The sequence below is a fragment of the Furipterus horrens genome, unplaced genomic scaffold, assembly GCF_987537825.1.
Source record: "Furipterus horrens unplaced genomic scaffold, mFurHor1.1.pri manual_scaffold_8, whole genome shotgun sequence".
Classification (NCBI taxonomy): Eukaryota; Metazoa; Chordata; class Mammalia; order Chiroptera; family Furipteridae; genus Furipterus; species Furipterus horrens.
Window position 1 is genome coordinate 17,323,952 of NW_028327178.1, and position 27,009 is coordinate 17,350,960.

Consider the following 27,009-nt stretch of genomic DNA (forward strand, 5'->3'; position numbering starts at 1 on the left):
TGTGACCATTATTTTTGTTGGGCTTTTTATGTTCATTTTTATTCCTTTTTTCCCTGAATGCACACACAAGGCTTTCTGGGTGAGAGCCAAGATTTCTTATTAAATACAACACAGTAAATAATAAGTGCATTGGTTCTCCTTTGTCCTAGTTCCTACCTGCTCGGACAATGCTGTGAGAGCCAGGTCAGTTGTTTTATGTGAATAGTTGGGGGAGAGTGTATATGATGTTTTTTTCTTCTAATAAAGGGGAAGGAGTTAGCTGTCCCCCTCTTCTCCGCTTTACTCAGCCCTTTGGTATGTAAATAAAATCTCTTCTGGAGCCAGATACAGTCCCTCCTTGTCTTGGCATTTTAGACCTAGAGGTGTTTCCAAGTTCTGGGACCTCATTCCTCCCTGAAATGTAGATAGTCAGGAAGATGATACTCTAGTCTCTGCTGCACCTTTGGAGCCAGCCTAGCCGCTTATCTTGTGATGTAACTGCTTGGCTTTTGGTGAGATAAGGAAGTTTTAAACACAGGGCCGCAGTTCTAATCCTTATGGTATGTGGAATGTTTCTAGAAGTAAAAGCAGACATTCTCTCACTTTTATAGCATATATGTTTCCCTGACCCAGGAGGCGAAGCTGGTTTTTTGTTGTTGTTGTTGTTTTACAGGAACACTGAGAAATACAGGAAGGTTTTCTTTCCCACAACTTTTTCAGATATTTTTTCCTGCCCCTTTCTCTCTCTCCATTCCTTCTGGGTCTCCTATTACCATTTCTGAGTTTTCCTTAGTTCTGGGGTATAGCTCTTAGTCATGAGATGTGGTTCTTACTTGTCAAGCGTGGCCACTCAGGGCTGTCAATGGAAAGTCCTAGGCAGTAACCGAGTCCCTCTAAGTTGGTGGGAGTTAACTTTTAAGTTTTGCCTCCTCAGCACCAGGCAGCTGCTAACGTGTTTATGTTGTTTCAGCTCTCCGTTTGCTGTTTCCATTTAGTTCCTTGGATTTGTTTTCCACTGGTGCACGGCTCAGGAGTCAGGCAAGCCTGACAGACGGCTTCCTTGTGCATAAACTCCTTCCCTGTCATTTTCTTCAAAACTCTGAAGGAGGTCATCAGTTCTTTTGTGGCATCTACAGTACTAACCCAAGAGGAAGTCTGAGAGCTTAATTTCCTTTTGTTTCTTTCTTCACAAGACTTTTCCCTTTAACCATTATGATTAAATGTTTCTCATTATACTTTTTCTTTATGATTGTGCCTGTAATTTGATGAGGTCTTTTTATTAGTTTGTTAATGTCTTTTTCAGTTCTGAAGTCTTCTTTAGTTATGGCTTTGATTTTACTTCTTTTAGTTTCTTCTCCAACTTGGCATCATCACCTGTAACATTCAGATTGGATCTCTGTTCTTTGCCTTCTGTATCTTCTTTTTCTTCATCTCTGTTCTTTTCTTGTAGTTCCTCCTTTATATTTTTGATTCAATGTTTTATGTATTACACTTCTTGTCTTTCAAGATTCTAATGCATCTTTTAGTTGTTACTGCATTTTTGGTTTATTTTTCATCTTTCCTAGTTTTTCCAGTATGTCAAAGTACTCTCTTTTCATTATACTAATTTTTCCCAGGTGCATTCTGTTCTTTTTAAAAATAGATGGTTGGTTTTCCTATTCTCCACAAATGATGCTTGTGTACCAAAAATTTTCTGACAGTTCTGATTCAGTTCTTCTGCCTAGGTTTCCGTATAATCTGTTTCTTATTTTGTTGTTACTACTGTTTTCTTCTTATTCATTAAGCCAGCAAATATTTATTGAGCACCTATAATATTATAGCCTGTATTCTAGAAGCTGGGGGTGTGACTGCAAAACAGACTGACCCACGTCCCTGACCTCATGAATCTATCTTAGTGATGAGGCCAGACTATAAATAAATACATGTATTTTATATAATGATGACGCTCCAGAAAAATAAAGCAGGGAGAAGGTAGAGGACCCATGAAGGAACAGTGTTTGCTACCAGAGAGGGCATTTTTATTAACCCTATTCATTGTGTGGCTTCTGTAGGTGCTTGTGGAGTCTGCTGTTACTTTACCTTGAAGGTAGGCTGGTCCTGTTTTCTAACCTAATTTCTAGAACTCAGGAAGGTTTTATTTTGTACATGTTTGCTTCGTTTAAGGGAGACTTTCCATTATTCCCATTCCTTGGTTTGGGAGTGTGAGTGAATTCTAAAATCCCCAAATAGAACGGCTGGATCAACATTTTTTCCCACCCCTACTCTCCAGCATAAGTTGCTCTGTGTTTGGCTTATTTATTTCTTATTACCAGTTGTTTTCTGGGAGTTGTAGCCTCTGAATCTGTATGAAAGTTACTGTGTTGGAAGATTCAAATAAATTTTCTGGTTGGAGTAGACAGTAAGAGGGAAATTTTTCCTCAAAGGCATTTTGAAGCAGTTAGGCTTGCAAATGATTACCAGATACATTTGTAGTTCAGTTTTATAAAATTTGTAGTTAGTGAAAGTGTTTCCTATTTTTTGAAAGAACTGTAGCCTAATTTCACAATTTTTGTGAGCTTGTATCTTTGTTTTCATGGGTATTTTATTTTCAATTCTTTATTTTTGAAAATTTTACACTCATTCAAAGACAGACAGAATAACATAATGAACTCCCATATACTCATCTTCCAGTTTCAATCATTTTCAACTCATGACTAATCTTGTTTCATCTGTATCTCACTCATTTATTGAAGTATGACATATGTACAGAAGAATACACAAATAAAAAGTGTATACAAAACAAACAAAAAGCATATCCTCATTTTTAATTTGACACAAATCTCAGACATAATATCATTTCACTCATTTTCACATATTTATTTGACACAAATCTCAGAATCATATCATTTCATACATAAATATTTTAGTATGTATCTTATAATAAGGATTTTTAAAGAAAAATACTGTTATTTAATTAAAAAATAATTTATTTTTATTATTTTTTAATGTGTAATTTTGTTTTCCAAAGATTTTACTTATTTTATTTTTAGAGAGAGGGGAAGAGAGGGAGAGAAACATCAATATGTGGTTACTTCTCATGTGCCCCCAACTGAGGACCTGGCCCACAACCCAGGCATGTGCCCTGACTGGGAATTGAACTTGCAACACTCCAGTTCGCAGGCTGGCACTCAATCCACTGAGCCACAACAGCCAGGGTTAAAAAACAATTTTTGACATCATAAAATATCCACTGATATTAATGATATGAGAAAATTTCTAATTGTCTCAGTTTGTTAGAATATGGACACCCATAAGTTCCTCACATTATTTGTAATTATTTATTGATTGATTGATTTGAGAGGGAGAAAGAGAGAGGGGGCGGGGGAGAAAGAGAGAGAGAGAGAGAGAGAGAGAGAGAGATTGACTTTGTTGTTCCACTCATCATGCTTCTTGTTTGTACCCTGATAGATGATCAAACCCACAAACTTGGTGTATTGGGATGATGCTCTAACCAACTGAGCTACCTGGCCAGGGCAAGGTCCTCACATTATTATTATTAGTTGATATATCTTTATGATTTTTCTCATAGCTAGGTTCCTCCTGCATTTGTCTCTGTCTTTTTTTCTCTCTCAATTTATTTATTAAAGTGGGCAAGGATGTAAAGAATAGCACAGGGAATATAGTCAATAATATTGTAATAACTATGTGTGGTATCAAGTGGGTACTAGACTTATTGGTGGGATCACCTAAGAGGTTATATAAATGTCTAACCACTGTACTGTATACCTGAAACTAATACAATATTGAATGTCAGTTGTAATTGAAAAATAAAAAGTAATTTAAAAAAAGAAAGTGGGTTGTAGAGTTTCTTACAATGTAGGTTCTGTTAATTGCATCCCCATAGATTGTTAGTATGTTTCTGTTCTCTGTGTTTCCTGTGTATTGGTTATTGGATCTCGGGGCTTGTGGGTATTTTAGTGAGATATTGATAACGGTTGTTTCAGGACCTGGAAGCAAGTTCAACCTCCCACTGCAAATGGAAATCCTCTTTATAATACCCGTATATGAGTGTTACCTAGACTTTGCTTGAACTCCTATAGAGCTGGAGAATTCCCTTCTTTACACAAAAGCCCACTTTAGTTAATAGATTTCTATAAGTTCAAGCTCTAGAGTATTATGCTTAAGTATATACTACGATCTTAATTTCACAAATGAGGAAATTGAGGTGTGGGGAGGTTACGTTGCCAGGTGTCACACAGCTAATCCGTGGTGGAGCTTGGATTTGAAGTTGGTCAGATCCTGTAGGCTAGTGCTATTATGCCTGTCTGCCTTTCTGTTAGATGTCGCTGTTTCTACTCTGGCTCTTTGGCTCTTGAAGCTCATTCAGCTTCAACATAGCATTTGATTTATTACCAATTAGGTTTGATCCTGTTAAATTCCATTGAAGTACTTTGGAATATTAAGCCTACTCATTGGGTATTGTTGAAACACCATTGAACATACTTACTTATATTAGTTTATTGCTCCATTTGCATCTTGTCCAGAAGTGTGGTAGGGAAACTTAACTTAGAATGTCAGCTCTATTAAGACAGGGAGTTCTGTTTAAAAGTATTTCCTTGTACCTGAAGCAGTGCTGAGTACAGTACATATCAGCAGCTCATAAATACGTGCTGAATGAATGGAAAATGTGCAGAGCTTTCTTTACCTCAATCTAGTACTCTGGTTGCTTTTTTCCAATAACACAGTTTTTTGTTTTTTGTTTTTAGTAGCTAACCATTTATAAAGCCAAAGAATTATAAAGTAATTTAGTAATAAAGGGGCTATTAAATGACCACACGATTGTGAGGTTGGGATTCTGAATTATATCAACTTCAACTCTTTGTTTCAGTATTTTATTTTGATTTACAATAGCTAATGTTAATTTACACAATGATTGCAAGTGCAATGATGTACTTGCAAACATTAACTATTGTTTTAACAGTCCATCCTGAAATCTCAGGATATTCTTTCATTAAACTAAACCCAGAGCTTGAAAGTAGGAAATTTTTGTTTCAGGGAAACTGTAACAATATCTAATATCTAATCATAATCATATACCTATTCTTTTTTTTTGCATTAAAAATAATTTATTGTTTTTTTATTACAGTTGTCCCATTTTTTCCCCTGTTGCTCTCCCCTGCACTGCCCACCTCCCCCCGCTCCCACAGTCAGTTCCCACCCCATTGTCCATGTCCTTGGGTCATTTATACTAGTTCCTTGACTAGACCCTTCCCCTTCTTTCCCCCCTTCTCTCACGCCCCCCCCCCCCCGTCACCGTCAGTCAGCTCCTTGTTTACTTGCATAATCACATACCTATTCTTAATGGTGAAAGCTGGACCAAACTTGCAGCACACGTTTCACCTCGCGACTTAAGAGTGGGGATTCTCCACCCAGCAGCCATGGGCATCCCTAGGAGACTGTTAGTGATACAGTCTCAGGTCATACTTCACATGGGCAAAATCAGCATTTAAATTTTAATTAGAATGTCTTGTGATTTAAATGCACATTTCACTTTGAAAAGCACTGTAAACTTCGTTGGGTGTAGGGTGGACCTGGGATTCTGTACTTCTGACAAGCTCCCAGATGATACTGTTGCCACGAGTCCATGAACCACATGTGTAACAGCAAGGTGCCACAACTTCTGTCACAACGAGAAAGTTATACAGTTACTTGCATTAACTCTCAGCTGTGACAAGAACACATACCCAGCCAACAGAACTGAGTTAAGTTGGCAGTTATCGAGCACAGAGCAGGTATGCTGGAATGGCGCTTTATTCCCACGTACATTTTTTGAAAGTATGTATGTGCAGACCTGGATTAAAAAAACTCTGGAGAACTCTATCCTTTTATATTTTTGACATAGATGTTTAGATATTATGCATAGAAATGGCAGCAAAAGCATAATTTGCAGATCTGCATAGAAATGAATTCTCTTGGCAGCACAAGCTGATGTGTGTGTTTGCACTTCTGGTTTTCAAAATAGTTAAAATGTATTTCAAAAGTGGAACGAACACCTAGAACTTTGGAATCTCACTGTTTGAAAACAATTGCTAAACTGAAAAGACTGGGCATTTGTCACTAACACACTGTTGTTGGTTTGGGGCCCAATACATGGCTTTTCTGGACTTCTTTTTCTTCCATCAGTAAAATTAAAGGTTCTGACTAAATAGTCTCTCTCTCTTAAGACGAATTCTTAACTTCTGTGTATTTGTACTTTATTAGTCAGGGTTCTCCAGAGAAACAGAATCCATAGGGTGGGTGGACGGACACACACACACAACCTCGTATATAACACGGTTGTTAGGTTCCTAACAAATGCTGTGTTATGCGAATCCATGTTACATGAAACAAAGAACTAGTACAAAAAGGGAGGTTAGGTCCTAAAAATTAAAAAAAAAATACTATTATATTTTTATAATTAAGAAAAATATCTTTATTAAAGCAATTTTCATCAAAAATAGTACATATTGATATGAATTAAGTAATGCTTTCTTCATCATCACTACTAAGCTCCATTAACCAAACGCATTTTTTTTTTGATAAGGTATCCTCATCCTCTCAACTTTCTTCAGCATTATCTTGATTTCTCTGCTCTACTTTTTGCAAAAATAGTCTGTTATTTTAGATTGCTTGCTTTTAGCTGAGAGATCTTTATAAATTTTGTTATGTGGTGCTAAGTACTTTTGAAGTTCTCCCTTAAACTTTGTGCTCCTTTCAGTGCAAAGATCTTCATTTAAGAAATATGACTAACTGTTCAGCTAAGTCTAGGCCTTTCTTTACGCATTTTAGACTAAACTGATTAACTTCTTCGTTTTCATCAGTGCTATTGTCCCCTAAGTTATCTTGGCACATTCCAGATGACATTTCCACCAAAATTGCTTCATCTGCTTCTTCTACCAGCAATGCTTGGTTATCTTCTACACTCGTATCGTCAAAACCTTCCCCTCCTAAAGACTTAGCAAGTTCTACTATTGCATCCATCCTGTTCTCTGCTGGCTTGATTAGATTTTCACTTTGAATTGACTCTGGCCATATATATTTCCAACAAGCATTTAATGTTGTCGGTTTTATTTCTTTGATGGATGAGTTTATTAGATTAATACACTCCAAAATTTTATCACATTCAGTATTATACAGGGATTTCTCTAATTTAGTTTTTCCTAATTCTCTAACCATGTTAGAGTGAAACTGTGTTATAGAAGTGCCGTGTTATATGGGGGGTTCCCCAGTTCCCTAACCAATTTGGAGTGAAACCGTGTTATAGAAGTACCATGTTAAACGGGGGTACCTCTGTGTATGTATGTGAATTATAATAAATTTCATATATATATATGTGTATATATATGAAATTTATTATAAGAAATTGGCTCACATGACTGTGAAGGCTGAGCAGTCCCACAATCTGTTGTCGGCCATCTGGAGGACTCAGGAAAGTTAACAGTGTAAATAAATTTCAGTCCAAGTCCAAAGGCCTGAGAAGTAGGAGAGCCAGTGTTGCAAGTCCCAGTCCAAGGGCAGGAGAAGACCAGTCTTTCAGCTCAGGAGTCAGACAGAGAGAGAGAATTCAGCCTTCCTCCCACTTCTCTTTGTGCCTTCAGTGGGGACACCAGTCTGCTTTACTCAGGACACTGATTCAAATGCAGACACTCTCATTGACACACCCAGAAATGATGTTTCACCAGATAGCTGGGCATCCTGTGGCCCAGTCAAGTCAACACACAAAATGAACCATAACCTATGTCTTGCTCTGTAGCTTGATAGAACTTTATTGTTTCATTAAGTCCAATTGCTTGGTTATAGGGGGTTAGTATGGCATAGCTTAGAGCCAAGGGTTTGAGCCAGTAGATAAGGATGTGTCTTTGAACAAGTAACAACCGACAGGTGAGCTACTTTAAAATGGAAATGATATTGGTGCTTATGTCATAATGGAGTTTTGAGGATTAAAGTAGGTAATGCATGTAAAGCACATAGTGTATATTGTACAATATATGTTAGCTGTTGTTTCTTTTCCCGATGAGAAAATGGGGGGTGGAGAAGTAAATAATTTGTCTGCGGTTCAATATTCCATCATTATAGACTTGGATCTAGAAGCTAGATCTTCTAATTCCCAATACAGTCTTCTCTCAATTCTTCAGGCTGGCTTTGCTGAAATGCCCACCTTTTAAACTTAAAAATTTTTTTAAACAAATTCTTTAAAATTTTGCCTGGTCAAGTAGCTCTCCACTAACCACATTGCTGTCTTTATGTGTCTTTTCTATTTTTCATGATTATAATTTGTTATTATTTGAACAGTTTTACCTTTACAGTTGAGTGTATACTATGTACTGGGGATATAGATGATCAACTTTTGAGTTTTTTTAACATCTGCTTTTCTAAAGAGAATGATGTGTGTGTGAATTATGTATGTATATTAACTATTACATCTTTTCTCTACAATTTTGGATTCTCAGATAAGATGGCTATTCTGTTTGTCACCTCATCTTTTTTTTAAATTAAAAAAAATTATATTTGTTTATTTATTTATTTTTAGAGAGGGGGAAAGGAGAAAGAGAGGGAGAGAAACATCACTGTGTAGTTGCCTCTCACTCACACCCCCAACTGGGGTCTGACGTGCAACCTAGTCATGTGCCCTGACTGGGAATCGAACCAGCAACACTTGGTTCTCAGGCCGACGCTCAATCCACTGAGCCACAGCAGCCAGGGGTTGTCACTTCATCCTGTACATTATTTTTTGTTCAGAAAGAATTATGAACAAGCAGCAACTTTTTAAAAATTGTGTTTTGACAATAAGGTTGGTCCATGCGCAACTTTAGTTTGACATTTGGCTTTGTAAGTGTTATGATATGCTCACTTTGATTTTGGTTTTTAATTCTAACTTTTAAAAATCTTTTTGTCTTACAGTTGAAAACAATCCTCGAACAGGAAACCTTGGTGCATTAATTAAGGTCTTCCTTTCTAGAACCAAAGAACTAAAACTTTCAGCAGAATGTCAGAAGTAAGTTGGCTGATTAAGTCATGTTCTTTTTATATTTAACAGTATGAGTATTTTTTATATATTGGTAGAAATTGATTATGATTATGGTCTTTTGAAAGCTATAAAGGAATTATTTTTATTCTTAAGGGAAAAAAGTAAAAGAGAAGTTTTAATTTGCTGTCCAGGTCATTGGGGTGAGATAATAAATTCTGGAATCTGTTTGATTTCAGCATTTTAGACAATTTTTAGGAATATATATTTTTAAGAAGATTAATAGTGATGTATTTATTACTAAAAAGATACTCCCTGTTATCACTGTTGGTCATACCTAGTTTAAATAATTACTTAGTTTGAATATTATTTCATTCCACATCTGTTTTCTTAATTTCTTTTATATTAGATGAAAGAAGGTTCAGATTAGATATATAGTTTTATATTAGATGCAATGGAAAACACTTGGGCATATTTTTTTCTGGTTAGCTCTTATGAAAGATTGTTCATTGCCCAGCTTTCAAACAAATTATATTGAACCCAATTAAATTTTTTCTTGTGAGTTCATGGTTATTAATACAAATAGCAATTATTGTGCTCTACTACTGATGATCCTCCATTTAAAATTTTGGTTGTGTATTTGCATATATTCTTTTTATGGTACTATATATTTTTAATTTTCTTAGCTTTCTTTTCTTTGAATTGCCTGTGTGTGGGACAGCTATAAAGTTCAGAACAAAGAACAGTCATGCCTAAAGGAAAATATTTTTATTAAGTTGACTCACTATGTAAAATATATAGAATGAAATATGAATTAAACTGTAATAGATAGCACTGGTTAATGAGCCATTAAAAGACATGGACATTGTTCTAATATTCAAACAATGGGCAAAATGATTGAGAAATCATGAAGAAATAATGGACTAGAAATAACTGATTATGCTCATGATTAAATATTGGTTCTTGTGTGGTTTTGGTCTTTCTTTTCTAGTCACATCTTCATTTGGCAGACACACAATGCTTTGTTTATTATTTGTTATTTGCTGAAAGTGTTCATTTGTGAGATGTCAGAGGAGGAGTTACTACTTCATTTTACTTATGAAGAAAAATCGGGCAGTTACAGTAAGTATTGCCTTTGAAGATGTTCTGGGGTAAGCATGTGTAACACAAACGCAGAATTTGAGGAATAAAATTATAATTTTGAAAGTTCCATTTTTCCTTTCATACTTTTCATTTTTAAATAACTTGATGCTGTCACTCTTCCCCTATATTAATTTAAAAGAACCAAGACTCTGTTTTTCCCCCCTTTTTAAAAAAAACATAAGGAAGCCAATAGGATTGAGACTTACTTATTTTGACTTCCATTCATATGGAAAATAAAAATAAAAATCACAAGTATTTTTTTCAGGAAACAGATGTCAGTTTAAATATTACTAGGGCAATATCTTATTAAGTGAGACAACCAATCAGAATTACAGATTTTATAAGTATTAAATGTTACTTTCATAGGATATAACAACAGTCTCTGAATCTGAGTGTCTTTGAGGCTACTTGATGAGAAATAACATTTTCAAGGACAGTTTTATGATGCTGCTGTATGTCATCTTTTTCTGAAGATACAGAAAACGGTTACTATTTTCTCCTGATATTGCTGAGATTTTTTTTTTCTTTCGCCAGTAGTTAGAAGGGCCTGTCGTTTTCAAGATCAGCTGTTCATGTTTCATGTCTAAGCATTAAAGGGGGAGAATGGGATTATTAATAAATGCAATATGGAGAATAACAGTGTTTTGCATCTACCCTTCAAGCTATCTCCTCTCTTTCTGAGGGCAAAAGCAGTATTGCTCCTGAGTTTCCTGGGTTCCTTTTTAAAAATACATCTTTGCCCTTACTGGGTTTTCTTGCCTACCTAGAGCTTTATGCACTGATTTTGAGGTTTTTTTTTTAATTTAATTTTTATGTTTTAAATATTTTATTTATTTATTTTTAGCGAGAGGGGAGGGGAGGGAGAAAGAGAGGGAGAGAAACATTAATGTGTGGTTGCCTCACATGCCCCCAACTGGGGACCTGGCCCACAACCCAGACATGTGCCCTGACTGGGAATCAAACCAGCGACCCTTTGGTTTGCAGGCTGGCACTCCATCCACTGAGCCACACCAGCCAGGGCTGATTTTGAGTTTTAAGACATGAGTATGTTTAATTTCCTACTCTGATAATGTTTAAACAGGTAGAACTTTTAATTGAATTGTGTTTTGCATGTGTTAGTTTTGCTAATGGTAGGTTTTGTTTTTCTGGAACCAGCAGTGCCAAAATATAGTTCACTTAGGGAGTTGCAAACCTTTCCAGGCAGTTCTAGCAGCAAGACTGGAGCGAATGGTTATCCCCATAGGGCCGAAGAGGATAGCCCAAGCAGCACCTGCAAACTTAACACTTTGTTTTGCATCATGTTATAAAATTGCGCATATATTATACCTTTATTTAACACCGTATCATTTATTTTAATATAAAATTGTTTTTCATTACTTACTGAGTAAATCTATTTACTAGAGGATACATTGTATTTGTTTTGGGGCCAAATGTCTTCCTGGACTACCCTCTCTGTACCTGCACTCCCTGCTCATGCTCAAGCTTGAGAAGCATGGTTTGTGAGCATCCTAGGTGACTTACTGTAGAGGCAGTGTAAAAATGACATTTTTTCAACCACAACCACATTATCAAGATTGTTATATCATTGAAAGAGCCATCAGTGAGGTCTGATGATTGGTGATTCTGTGTACTGAGACCCTATCTTCTTTTATAGTTAGCAATTCAGGATTTTCTACATGATCTTTTAATTTTGTTCTTTTTATTTACAACTGAGCTTTCTGTTGGTCCACCAGCTTAAGTCCAGTGAATATCTTTTTAAGCTTAAAGTTAAAGACTTGCTGTTTTGACATGTAATTATTTTCATCTTAGTCTTACATGTTGTTCGTTTTAGACTTCTTTTTTTCACATAGTATAAGTCTTTTTTATATTTTCTGCCAGTGTCTTTTTACAAGTTACAAAAATGAGATGCAATTAAACAACTGCACAGATACTGTTGAATGGAAAAATATGGAACCTTACTCTGCAGTAGCTGAAAACACCCATTTACCAGCTAATAATACAGTATTCCCTCACTTATCGCAGGTATTACGTTCTAGACCCCCCTGCGAGAGGTGAGAATCCGGGAAGTAGGAACCTTACATTTATTTTAGTATTTATATATATTTTAAGGCTTTATAAACCCTTCCCACACACTTATAAACCATTCCCACTCCCTTATTAACCTTTTCCACACTTTTATAAACATTACTTATGTTCTTAAACATATTCTACACTCTTAAACCTATGTAACTTTAACAACATACGTATACAGTACCACAAAATCCCTCGATATAGCGAAAAATCCACGATAGATAATTAAATATAATACTTTTAAAAATCCCGCGATACAGTGAGGCCGCGATAAGTGAACCGCGATATAGAGAGGGACTACTGTATATGAATATCTGAATTAGGTGTGTGAAGGACTACTTAGGGATAGATAATATACAATAGTACAGGTTGTTTGAAGGTTGAATTGACAAGTAGATAACCATCTGCAAACATTTGAGCAAAGTCAACTGAGGCATTTTAATATTGTTGAATCATTACAGCATCCTGAATTTTTGTGTGTGTTCCAATTCATTGTAATACTGCTGTGATCAAATGAATATTGTTGGCATATTCAGGAGAGCTGTCTTTATGAGGGTAATGCGAGTCTCAATAAGCTCTCAGTTTGTAATCAGAATTTGTGAGGATTTCATATTTGAACATTTTCCCATAGGCTATGTACAATGTGGTAGTGGTAGTAGATCGTTTGCTAGACAGAATTTGTATCATTATGCAAAGAAAGCTCTTTACACTTGCCCATGTCCTTGAGATCAGTTGGGGACAAAGCCTGCCCTAGGCAAAGCTAGGAAGTACCACAAAATTGTTTCCACTTTCCTTTTGCATTTAATTCGAGTTTTCCTTTCCTCTCTCTCGGGATTATACCCCATTCTTGCCAAGGTAATAACTGATTATTTATCTTACATTTTGTATCTCATAAGTACAGGGTGAGGGCAAAAGTAAGTTTACAGCTGTTCACATGGAAAATAATACAATAATTAATAAATAATATGAGAATAAACTCTGGTTCATGTACTCACAAATGTAAACCTACTTTTGCCCCACCCTGTACGATATTTTAAGTCCTTTGGGGATCTAAACCTGTCCTTTGTTTTGCAGACACTTTTGGTGCTTTGTTTCCTTATGTATTTGATGATGTTGATTGTGAGCTTTTGTTTCATCTTAATATGAGGCCCCAAATGAGGGATGAGGCCGCTTTATCCTCATTCAGCAGTTCTAGGCTTAACGGGGCATCTCAGGTTCAGCTTCTCCATGCCACCAGCTGAAGACTTGGTCTGCTGGTATGGGCTTCGTGTTGCCATCTTCCTCAGGGTCCACCTGGAGTTTGCTTACAGCCTCAGTGTTTTCCTCTGGGTGCAAGCCGCGGTATGTTTGCTTGCAGTTCTCTTTGGTTACGATGCTGGGGTCTTTGGAGAGTTCCTTTACTTTCTGGAAGCCCATCAACGCGCTAAAATGTATATTTTAGCGAAGAACTGGTTGTTTTGTACAGGAGAGCCCTTTGGAGTAACAACGCCACTGTACTGCCAGTAGAAGGCAGTTACAGCTTCTTTACAAATATTTTTAATTTTTTAAATGAGGGAAGAAGCCTATGGAGATTGAGAGAATGAAGATAGACGCAATCAAAGGGGGAAAAATAAGGTGAAAGGAAGGTCCAAAGAGGAGGCACTTGGGTCAGGACCACAGGGAGGGAACATAGGGTTTGCTTTGCAAGAGTGTACTCCCCATGCCCCCAGGTGGGCTGCTGTGTGGGCGCTGAGGGGAAGGTGGGGCAGGGGAGCTGTGCAGAGCCGTGCAGAGCGGGGTGCGTAGGCCTGAGGAGCTTAGTGACCGGTCAGCACAGCTTTGTGCAGAGGAGAGAGAGAGACTGGGGACTTGTCAAGTCCGGGTATTAAAAGGTTTGCTTAACTATATTTCCTTGGCATAACATACAGTAGTCCCTCTCTATATCGTGGGTCACTCTATCGTGGCCTCACTATATCGGGGGATTTTAAAAAGTATTATATTTAATTATTTATTGTGTATTTTTCGCTATATCGTGGAATTTTGCGGTACTGTGTACGTTATGTTGTTAAAGTGACGTAGGTTTAAGAGTGTAGAATATGTTTAAGAACATAAGTAGTGTTTATGAAAGTGTGGAAAAGGTTAATAAGGGAGTGGGAAAGGTTAATAAGAGACTGGGAATAGTTTATAAGTGTGTGGGAAGGGTTTATAAAGCCTTAAAATATAAATAAATACTAAAATAAATGTAAGGTTCCTACTTCGTGGATTTTCACCTATCGCGGGGGGGGGCGGGCGGTCTAGAACGTAATACCCGCAATAAGTGAGGGAATACTGTAGTTCAATATAAATTTATTTTGTTTATTTTTGTCTTAATATAAAACTTAACTTCTAAGCCTTTGCACAGTTCTGAGAAAGAGTTATAGATAAGTAATGCAAAAAAAATGTGACTCAGAAAAAAGAAAGCATGGATTTATTTCTTTAAAATATTTAACATGTAAGACTTGCAGTCTGTCTTTGCAGAAAAATAAGAGTGCTTCTAGGAGCTCCTGAATTGTTCTTTGGTCATATAATCGGCGATCTCTCTCTTCTCTCCTTTTCTTTCTTTTATATTATCAGTGGAATAAAATCAATTAAACTTTACAAGGAGGCATTTTTTATAATGAAACTTGGTAGACTGTATTTTCCTTGAGGATGATTAGAAACATTTCCATTCAACCACAATTATAGCAGACACCAGAATTATTGAAGATTTTATTGGAATGGTGTGGGATACAGGCTTATAAATATGCATTAAAATGTAGATCAATATTATTTTTAGAAAAGAGGGAATCCATTTGCTTTTTCTTAATTTATGATTAATGTATAAAGGTATATATGAATTTGCTAATCAGAAGTTTAAATATGATTTTAAATATAGAATAGTAATTCCAATATTAGCTCCACAATGAAAACTGACAATAAGATAGATTCCACTATGGATTTCTGAATATATTTATAGCAAATGTAACCTAGCTATGTGTCTTCCATTTTAAAGAAGTTATTTTTGCTCTAAATTTTTCAGGCACATTATCAATTTGTTTTTGGAGTATAGCTCTGTTTTTTTTTAATTGAACTCCCCTCCCACTCTGATGGAAGACATTTGATTATGGTATTATTCTGTTCTCTGGTGCTCTCCCTAAGGGCAAAATGAAAGCATGGTATCTTGGCATTCGGTACTGAGTGGGTGCCGAACAGAAAGAATAGGAACCGAAGCTTAGTTTCAAGTACAGATTATGAGCTTAGTTTCAAGCATAGATTATGAGAGCTGTAAGGGAGCGCAGATACTGTCTGGTCTTCCTTTGCTTCTTCCTCTGGTGATTCTCTTAGAGATCAGAGTCTCAGGGTCAGGCCTTTAGAGTGAGATAACCCTAGGAATAGGGGTGGGATTTCAGTGACCTTGTTATGCATAATACTCATGATAATAGTTTATATTTATTCATTGTTTGAAATTACTTCTAAATTGGATAGTGAGTGTATAATAAATCACCTCGATGTATAAAATAATAAGTGGTATTTCAGATTTCTCCTCTAATGTAGCTCATAGTACTCAGTAGGGGTTTGTATTTAGGGTCTTCAGTGAAACATGAGTTGGTTGACTAGATTTTTAACCAATTTTGTATAGAAATAGGTTTTTAGAAACAGTTTATTTATTAGGTTTTCCTTTTTCTTCCTTTGGGGGTCTGTATTTGGGTTCAAATCTGGGCTCTGCCCCTTACTGTAAGTAAACTATAATCTCTTTGGGCATTGATTTTTCATCTCTAAAATGATATTTGTATCTACTCCTTAATAGTTATTGTCAGGATTAATGCGGGATGAAGAGGATGAAGTAGCACAGTGCCTCTCCAAGGGCAGAGTGCTCAGTAAATGGTAGCTTTTAATATTACCTCCAGAAGCTAAGGTTTAAAATACTGAAGTATTTGACTGGAGCTATAGAGTCAATTTAAAATTTTTTGAGATAAAATTGGGTTGTAAACTTCACAATACAGTAAACACACTGAATTTCTGCAAAGCCCTATGCTCAAAGAACCTCAGTTTACTGTGTCATTCAAATTTTAAGGACTTTCAATATCATCTTTCTTGTGAGAAATACGTGAGTGTGTTACTGTAATTTTTGGCAGATGACTTTATATTTACTTATTTTTATTGGAACTAAGAAAAATACCTTTATATGAAAGCTGAAAGACATAAATACTGCTTGAAAAATAATGTAGTATGAGTGACTTCCTTAATGTAAAACCTGGTAAACAGTCAAATCTTGTCACTCTTCACTTGATATGCCATTATTTGCTTATAGATTAGCCCAGGAATAAGCGTATAGTATTCTGCAGGATTTCTTTTCTTTCTTTCTTTGTTTTTTTAAAGTAAATGGAAGTTTTCAGGGATTTCAGCTGGAAATTAATTTATTCTTGTCTTTTATTTTTCTAGAGCTTTGACCTTGATATGTTATATCTTGTGTGAAATGTTTTTTTTATCATTTTCATTATTATGTTAAATTGATAACAAAGCTATGAATATGCTCTTTAATTGATTAAGCTGTAAAACTTGGCTGAGGTCACGATTTGGATGGCATTAGAACTGAATAGAGAATTCTTGTCACCATCTTAAGTTTTCAAAGTTATATGTGTTTACACCCCTGGAAGAAAAATAAAACAATTTCAGCATTTTAAGATTTAAAAATTAGATGTATTTACATCGTGGAAGAAAAATAAACAATCAGGCACCATCAATGGGTCCTGAGTGCTTATTTCTTCACCTTTAATTAAAACACTGCTGGCTGGTTGGCTGAACAGGGGTATGTTATTAAATGGGCCAACTCATTGGGTCTGAAATCTTCTTTAAGGAATCAATGAATGATTTTATATGTTCTTTTTGGATCAGGGTCACTACATTCTGTAGGATGAGCCAAGGAATGATGGTTTAACAAACATGTATTGGGTTTATATTACAGCTGGCAAATCAGCTTGTTGGAATAGGTTGTTATTTCATGTGGATTATGTTGGATAGCTTTGACAATGAGAAGGATTTCAGTTAGATCTATTCCTTATTGTGTAGCCTGAGACAAATGTTACCTATGTCATTGTTTTACTTACTTCATTCATTGAGCTAGTAAGCCTACCTCTTCGAGTGGGATTTAATGTGGTTATTGAACTTGATTCTTGCTGTGTAGTCTTCTTAGCCTTGATTAGTGTGTTTTAATGTTCTCTTCAAACTTGGCACTCACCCCTCAGAGGGTTACTGTGCCAGTTCTATTTATGGCAAGGCAGGAAGGGATTTCTTCAAAATTTCTGACTACCAGGTAATTGAGGTCTAGAAAAAAGAACTGCTAAACTTTCTTTGAGACTCCAAGTGCTTTGATGCTTTGGAAATAACCATTAGATTTTTACTTAGACAGCTGGGTTCAGTTCAGCGAACATGTATTGAGTATACATCACATGCCATGTTCTTTGTCAGTTATCATCCTTGACAAATACAGAGTCCAAGAGGGGCCTGATTGCATGTAGAGAGAAATTATGATATAATGTAACCAAAATATGCAGTGAAAGATATGCACAAGGCATAGATGTAGTTTAGATGGTTTTTTTGTTCAAGGCAAGGCAAGAGAGTTGGGTTTTATGGAGGAAATGAAGACTTAGGATGGTTCAGATGGATAAAGATTGGATTTTTAAAAAATTACGTTTTTATTGTTGGAGAGCATCCCAGGCAGAGAGAGTATTATTGAGGAGGCATAAAGTGGCAGGTAGCAGGCAGGATGGTGTTGCTGGAATAGAAATTGTGAAGAGAATAATGGTGGGAGATCCAAGTAGAAAGGGATACAGGACCTGTTTCTTGAAGGGTCTGGCATGCTGTGCTTTGGAGCTTGGATTTTTTTCTGATACGTAGTAATAATCAGCTTAAAGCAATTGAAAAGATATAAGCCAGGAGACTGAAAGGATGGAATTTAGTTAGGTTCCTCTGATGCAGTCACCAAAAGGAGACTAAAGATCAGGTAAGGGGATTTGAAGCATCAAGACAGTTGAGTTCAGTTTCGAACATGTTGAGCTTTGAGTACATGTGATGCGTGTAGGTGGAGACGGCCAGCAGACAATTGGATATAAAGATGTGAAGTTCAGTGGAGAGACCAAGAGGGAAACTGGAGATTGAGGAATCACCAGCATACAAATTGTGATTGATAAAAGAGATCACAGCAAGTGAGAAGAGAGAAGGGGAAAGCCAACGGTGGACATCTAGGGGACAAACCAATAGTTGAAGGGTATTCTGAGGAAGTGGGTAGTGGGAATGAATAGAAGGAGAGGTGGGTTAGAAATAAGGTGTCATAAGAACTGAGGGAAGAAAGAATTTTATGGAGTAGGTGTGCCAGTATTGCCCGAAAGCAGAAGTCACTAAGAGCAGTTGGGAACACAGGAGCATTTCCGTTGGGATAGTAACTTGCAGCCTACCTTTGCCACTTGTTCTATGATTTGGAAATCCATTTTACCTTTGGCTTTTTGTCTGTAAAGAGGTGTTTGGCTTCTTACAAGTTTCAGTCTGTGATCTGTGGAGTTCTCACAGGTTCAGAAAAGGTTCTTTGAGGTGTATCAAGAACGTCAGGGGCAAAGTCAGATATTTATAGGGGGGAGGGAATATAGGTACTCCACTCCTGATTCAAACAAAGCAGCTAGAGCAGCTTGATTTTTTAAAATGTATTTTATATATTTGATTTTAGTATAAGATTTCATTTGAAAAAACATAGTGTAGTGTAAGAAGTTTGAAAACTGCTGGCCTACAGAAATCATAAGATACCTTCAAGCATTAAAAACTATATAATTAATAGCTGGTGTTTATAATTCCTCTACTAGATGAAAACATAATAGATACTAACTTGCTTATGGTTTGGACTTTATTCAGAGGTCAACATTAATGTCTGAATTTATGTGATAATTACTATTCTTATTCTCATTAGAAATAAAAACTGAACTTTTAAACAACTCCATTCTGTTTTTTACTTTGTTAACAAACTTTTTATGTATCTTACCAGGTTCTAACTCAGAAGATCTCTTGGAAGAATTAGTCTGCTCTTTGATGCAGTTAATCACTGATATTCCACTCTTGTAAGTTCTGGCCATGCCAGGGTTTGTTTTATCTTTGTATATTGAAGATGGCAGTTGATCATGTTGAAGAGTTGGTGGGTCCTGATGTCAGACTTTTATGTATGCCTTTTAAGGGTTGTACATTCATGGAGTTCTTTTATCTCTCCTGCCTAATAATATTTAAACTGACTATCCAGTATCAAAACAGAATTTTAGGTTTTGGAGGAAGAAAATCAAACTCTTAGCAATACTAAGCACATGGTAGGCACAGAATTACATTAATCTCTGTAGTGTGAGATCTTCTAGATCTCTGTAAACAAGGGTTTAAGAGAAACTAATTCATACGTGGTAGACACAGCTAGTTGTTTGCCCACTACTCGTTCTTCCCTTCTTTTTTGCTCCCTGGCCATTTTTGTTTTATGGCCATTTTTGGAGAGGTCAGATTTTCATGTCTATCTTTTCATGAAGCTAGATGTGGTCACTGAGATGTAGGGGGAAGTTCTCCAGTGAAAGTATGAGCAAAGCTCTTTAAGGGATCCTGCCTCAACTAGAAGGCCGATTTTCCTGTTCTTGACAGCCCTCTTACCTGCTGTCGGGAACATGGATGTGGTCCTTGGAGTTACATGGCTATCCTAGCACCATGAGCCAAGAGACTCACAGAAAATTCTTTGGTGCCATTGAGCTACTGAACCAAATCATCAACTACTGGTTTCCCCACCTGTCTCCCCCTGGACTTGTCATGTGAGAAAAATAGACCCTTATTTGTTTACTGTACTGGGTTTCTGTCACTGCAACTGAATATGATTCTAGTATGTTTCAAAATGTTTGTTTTTTTTAAAGCAGTTACTGTCAGCCTGTTTTTTAATTATCTCTCCAATGAGCCCTTTTAGACATTTTTTTCTTAATTGCCTCTTCCCCTTGGAGGGCCACCAATCATAATATCTGTGATGTTTTTCACATCAAAGAACTAATTTTTATTCTCTGGGTCAGGGGGGTGATACCATTCTTGTTGAGAATGCATATTTGAAAGAAATTGTTTTTAAAATACGGAAGTAGATTTTAAGACATCATCATAGAATCTCGGTCTATATGAGGATATTGTTGGAAATATGCTATTTGCCGGTAGTCCAAAGAGGAAAGACAAGTATTTGTGAGGGAGTGGGCTCCTGGCCTCTGCTGTGCATAAGTGCAGCATCCAGACTTGCAATGCAGATTTAAGAATGAGAACCCCGAACCCTGTTGTGACTTGGCCTGGTGGTGTACAGCTTGGAAGGTAGGGCTGAGGTCCTGAGGACTCACCTACCTGACAGGGAAGGTAATGGGGGAAGTGGCCTATGCACGTTGAACTCTTGTGACAGACATAGCTATTAGCATGCTTAACAATCCTTTTCTCACCTTTCTTTCTAACAAATCTCCATTGTTGTTTGGGGACCAGTGTGTGCTCAGCTTAGTTTTTAGGCACCTTGGGAACTGAATGTGCCTGAAATGTTGCCGCGTGTCAGTTTAGGACAGTTATATGTAAGCAGAAGTCGTGAGCTTGTAGAGCACGTACCTCTAGCTTTTTGCTTTTTGTCCATCTCTTCCTTCCTGGAATGTGGGGGCAGCACTTAGGCTACATCTTAAAAATATGATGATGACTGCCACACTCAAAGAATAGTGTCCCAGGAGCATGGGATATTGATGATATCATGGAACTGTCCCCCCAACCCTAGATTGCTTATCTTTGGATTTCTTCTGATTTGGAAAAATAAACCCTTATTTTGCTTAAGCCACTGTGGTAAGGCTTCTGTTACATATGGTCAAATGTGGGGGGGGGGGAACACGTGTTGTCTGCTATTTACTTGTCATAGTATATGGTGTTTCATGTGTTCCTGATTTAATTTTTTAAATAGCACCACCTCTATTACATTATGTTCTTACAAATACCTGCAGTATCTTCTAAATGAGTACATTTTTTTCCTTTGTTGATAAAATATCTTGAAGGGGGATGGAAATAGTAAATCCTTTTAGCTAGTAAATAGGCCATGAGTACAATGACTAGACCAGCCACTTAAATCCTCTTGGGGAGCAAGCAGACAGTGTTGTTAATATATCAGACATTTCAGTGTTTTAATGTGTTTATACTTTTTAAATGAACTGAAAATGCACAGACAACCAGATGTCTTGTGTTATGTACACTCAGCTTTAACCAGCTGCTGAAACAATTTCTTATGATTTAATATTCTTGGAACTCCACCCGCCAAGAAGGTTTGTCTTGGTAACTGTTTCCATGTGAAACCAAACTACTCTTTTAATGTTTCATCTACTGTGACTGTAGTGCAGGATCGGGATCAGCTTATAATGTAAGGAGGAATGTTAACATATGGAAACCGGGATGCTCTCACCTGAGCACCATCAGTCTTGCTGCACACTTGCGTGTGAACGTTGGCATGCACGGGCCGCTTCTGTGTGTGAACAGCACCGCGAATCTGTCTCATGGCCGCCAAGGGCAATTCTGAGCTAGCTTAAGCATTTCTTATTAGACTGTGAAGTCATTCTGTTAATGTTGAAAGCAACTCATTACCAAGAACAGAGATAGCTATTTAGAGATGTATAAACTAAGTTTTAAATGATACTTTATTATTAAGGAACTCCTGCCATTTGCAACAACATGGATGGAACTAGAGAGAATTATGCTTAGTGAAATAGGCCAGGCAAAGAAAGAAAAATACCATATGATATCACCTAATACAGGAAACTAAAGAACAACACAAACAAAGGAACTAAATAGAACGAAGAGCAGAATAGCAGTCAATAGGGGGGAGAGAGGGGGATAAGCAAGGGAAGGGTTTAGTCAAAGAACCTGTATAAATGACTCATGGACATGGACAGCGGGGAGGGATATGATCGTGGGAGAGGGGGTGGGTTGGGTGGGGGAGAGAAATTGGGGGAAAAGGGGACAACTGTAATTGAAAAACCAAAAAAAAAAAAAAAAAAAAAAGAAGAGAATGGGGTCGCTGCAGTAGTTTAGATAAACTCCCAGAATTTGAAGGAATTATTTGTGATGAAAATTGACTTTTAAGTAGTTAGTTGATACTGCTTTTCAGTTTGGATTTCTTAATAAAATATGAATTCTCTGCGGTGTTAACCTTCAAATTCAGATTAAAATTGCACATCTTGCCGGATTACTTCCTTAACTCCTCTCAGCATTTATATATTTAAAGTAAAGATTAAGTCATGCATGGGCTCATGATTTGACATTGTTCAGTGTATATTGAAATCTCTTCCAAAAGTAAAGCCTTGTCTTTAATTATTATATGGGCTCATTGATCTCAAGGAAGTGAATGGGAAAGGAATAAAGTATGATTTAGATATTTTTCTCAAGATGCTAACAGAGTATAACAGAAAGTGGTTGGCAGGACACAGTTAAAAGCAGAACACTTAGAATTTGTAACAGTGTCTCGGTTACTAGTGCTACTGTAATAATGGTTGAGTTGAAACCCAGTGGGGGCGTTTAGGTGGGTCCCAGCATCAAGAACTGTTACATTGTATGGGCCCTAAACTTGTGTTTTACAGACTGCTTGGAATGCTTTCTAGTTAGTAGAAGTTATTTTGAGGACTAGAACTGGATTTTTTTTTTCCTTTTATGTCTTTTTATCTGTTTTTGTTGCTGTAGTTATTTCAGAGCTCTCACTGTTAGCTGTAAATGATGATGCCATTGTCAAGAACAGGCCCTACTACTTTTCTCTGGACAGGTCCCTGTGAAGTGAGCTCCGAGTGGGCCTTTCTGCTGCTCCCAGGCCCAGCATTCAGCCTCCTCCTCCAGGGCCCATATATGTGTTCTCCTTTATCAGCCTGTGAACTCTTTGAGCACTGATTTGTAGATTTTTAAATTATAATTTAATCTAAAAGATCTTACCTAGTTTTAAAAATAAGTACTGGCAAAGGTGAGATATTTGTAATCAATTGCCTTCACTGTCTTTTTCGGGGAATGTGTGTGTGTGTGTGTGTGTGTGTGTGTGTGTGTGTGTGTGTTTTGGTAATGGGACTTTATCTGCTTCTTGAGCACACGGGCCGTTACCCTTGTCCACCCACGCCACTCATGCTATTTCAGCCATGCTGGTGCCCTTGCTAATTTGGAACCTGCCAATCCACTCCTGTATCCGAGGCCTTTGCCCTTTCTTCTTCTTTTCCCTTGAATATCTCCCCTCAGATACCTGCGTGGCTCACATTCTCACCTCTTCCAAACTTCTTTCTGCTCAGAGGTCTGTGTCTTAGGAACAGCTGCTCTGCCCATCCCCAAATAGCACCCCTCTCACTCTGTCCTTTTATCAGGCTTTAATTTTTGTCCGAATATTCATCACTACTTTTCATATGGTCTGTTTGTATTTCTGAAAATTAGAATGTGAACTCCATGAAAATAGATTCTTCTGTGGCAGCATTTGTTTTGCTCATTGTTGTATCACTAGTACGCAGATTAGCCTGACTCACTCGCTCTCAAAAACTAAAACTAAATAAATAAATTGTTGAGTCAGTAAATCAGTAGCAGCACAACCTATTCAGTGTGCTTAAAGCATTTTGCCTGTTTCCCAGCACTGTGTCTATATGGAAACACACATTGTGCTAAGGCATGTTCCGTGGCAGGTGTACTGGCGCAAAGCCCTTTGCAGTTGGTACATTATATTATAAGAGTTCAGTGTCTTATAGACAGTAGTAGAAAGGGGCTACTAGAAGCTGAAACACTTGAGAAATAACATTTAACACTGTTTAAGGAAATGGTAGGTTAATTAGTTATAAATGTTGATCAGTGTGGAGTCATTTAGTTTAGGGACAGTCAGTTCATATCTCAGTAGTTCCCAGATTATCCCTTCACAGTATAATAATTTCTTTTTCATTGTTTATTCTCCAAAAATTTGTTATGCACACACTGTGTGTCTGTACTGTACTGTACTAGGCCCTGAGCAAAGAAAAGTGACTTTAGAAGAGCTTAGGGCTGTATAGATGCATAGGAAGATAGCCCAGTAAGAGGAACAGCTGATGAATGCTGCAGTCATTTTGAGTTGTGGTGATTGGCAGTGGCTAGGTCATTAAAGAGGCAGAAAGGAGCAGGATAGGGCCCACCTGGGTGTGAGTAATGAGAACACAGTGTATTAATTTATTAGAGCAGAGGGTGTGTGGGAAGTTAGGGGTGGAGAAGCTATGTTGTTTGATGGAGTAAAGATTTGAACGTTAGCAGGAGTAAAGGTTTGATTATGTTTAGGGTTCCCTATGTATTAGGCTATAAAAGAACAGTATGTATTTTTACAGCTATTTCTCTAAAATCCATTTTGGAAGTATTTGGGGAGGAATAAAATGATTAAGCATCTTTATAAAATTCACTTTTTCCACAGGATTTTTGAAATGTAATAAAATGATATCAAGTGCACATTGATTCAGCCCTTTGACTACTGCTATTGGCTTAGATATTATACTGTAGAAAATTTGAATATTGAAAAATTTTGGTGCTAACAGTGAGTATGTGGTTCAAGATCCTATAGAGCCATAAACAATTCCTTCTGAAGTCTAAAGTTGCTGGAAGAGAGTAAAGGAACTAGAGAGACCCATGGTTGGCAGTGGCGGGCCCAACTGTTGGGAAAACGCCTTTCTACAGTGCTGCACGCTAATGCCCAAATACTTGCCCACATGCAGCCTTACCAGGGTGGGTGGCCAAAGCAAGTCAGCATTTAAGTTTTAGGTGTTGCCAGATAAATATTTAGTATAGTTTTCTGGTGGGATTAGGTATTTATGACATTACAGGCACTGAATTAAAGATGATAGTATTTTCATGTACCATTAAAGCTTTTTATGTTAAGTTCACAATAGCTTTTTAGCTTGAAAATGGATTTCTGGTGCCTCAGGGGAAAAATCCCAGTTAAAAAAATTTTAATATATCCACCTTAACCTGGTTTATTGAAGAAATCTGAAATACATCCAGCACCACAAATGTTTATTTTACAAGACACATGCTCAGATTGTTCATAAATGCTTAACTGGCTATTGCCAAGAAGTATAGGATATATTCTGTAGTACAGAAACACCACTGATTCTGAAACCAGAAGGTAAGAGTTTGAACCCAGGCTCAACCACCAGCCATCAGTGTCCTTCCAGGTCTCAGTTTTCTCACTGTAAAATCGGGGTTAACAGTTCATTGATCATCACTTGGAAAAGGCATTTGAAGACATCGAGTTTGGTTGTTTAGTATTAAGATATGGAAACTGAAGTGCATTTGTTTGAAGACCAATTCCCATAGCTATTGAAGGAGCAGCTCGGCAGGTTCCTCCATGCAGTAGAGGGGCCAGCAGCTGAGAGGGGGCATCTCGTCCTGGGATGAGCTCTGTACTTCCTCCACCACCCTGTTGCTCAGCGTTAAGGATGAAAGAAGTGTACTTGAAGATGCTTCCATAAAAATTTTAAAAATGCTTTCTAGCGTGTTGTAGTACACACACTAGGTACTCGAGAAAAACATGAATTTACTTGCTTCTGAGTTATTTTTTGTATTTTAAACTTCTCAGGAAAAAATAGTAGCACTTGGTCATTAACAATTATAGTGCTCCTAAGATACAGAACATCTGAGCTTCAGAAGAACAAGGCTGAATAATCTGTGTGGGACATGGGGCCAGTTTCCGTTGCGTCAAGCTGCTTGGAGGAGTTTCTCTGGCTGTTCGGGAGGACAGATTTCAGCCTGGCATTAGGTGTGAAAATTAGCAGAAACACAGTCCTGAATCCCGGCTCTTACTTTGCCTGCATGTGCCTATTTCCTTATAACTTACAGGCTATTTAGAGTCATATAATCATTGGATTTTTAGAACTAGAATTAAGCTTTTAAAAAAATTTATCCTAGCCCTTTTATTTTATATACATGATTGAAGTAGGAAGAGGGGACAGGACCTTCTTAAGGTCACTTTGCAGGATGCTTAAGGTAGATCAGTCCTGAAAACCTTGACTGACTCTGCCTTCAAAGAATTTTTACTTTTTAAAAAGCAAGACTGGTACAGCACGCTTTTGTTAATTTCTTTTACTATTATTAATACATGTATAGCAAAATATTAATGAGGTGCTTTGACATTAACTACCAATTTTAATCCTGTCAACAAAGAGTTGATTTTTTTTCTTTTTCTTTTGTGCCACCTATACAAATTAATTCTTTACAAAGTAATTTCTTTTCAGGCATAATCCAGATTACATAGCATTTGGATATTTAATACAGTCATTGATACAGGTATTTTAAATCATTAATGTATGTTTGCACATGGTTTGAGAAAAAAAATCAAATAGTGCAGAAGACTTATGGGGAGAACAAATGTTCTTTGTTCTATTCCTTTCCTCCCTAGAGACAATCATTTTTAATTCTTAGCTATTCTGGTGGTTTACTTAAACCTTTTCCCACGGGAGGAGACAGATACCGTGTCACTCCCGAGTCGGACTGCACAGCCATTCTCAGCGGTGCAGATAGACTCTTAAGAAGCTACACCATCGTCTCTCGAGACGGACGGCTGCCGACAACTTAAACCTTTTCCCATTATTCTATCCTTTATATTTCTAAATAATATAACACAATTTTTAAAAGTTAACAAGCTTTATTTTTCAGAGCAGTTTTAGGTTCACAGCAAAATTGAGCAGAAAAGTACAGAATTCTCATATACCCCCTGGCCCTGTGCATGCACAGCCTCCCCTACTATGAACATGCCACACCACAGCAGGACATTTTTTAGAGTTAATGAACCTGTATTGACA

At 37.1% G+C, this 27,009-nt stretch overlaps 1 protein-coding gene across 4 annotated transcripts in view; it reads left to right on the top strand.

The window, feature by feature from the left end:
• DYM (dymeclin) overlaps nucleotides 1-27,009 on the top strand; it is a 268,960-nt gene that overhangs the window by 37,246 nt on the left and 204,705 nt on the right. For all 4 annotated transcript variants that reach the window (XM_090285536.1, XM_090285535.1, XM_090285537.1 and 1 more), the window contains 3 exons: nucleotides 8,899-8,992; nucleotides 9,954-10,084; nucleotides 19,206-19,278. In XM_090285536.1, the coding sequence (XP_090141662.1) occupies nucleotides 8,899-8,992; nucleotides 9,954-10,084; nucleotides 19,206-19,278 (298 nt within the window). The remainder of the gene's footprint in view (nucleotides 1-8,898; nucleotides 8,993-9,953; nucleotides 10,085-19,205; nucleotides 19,279-27,009) is intronic.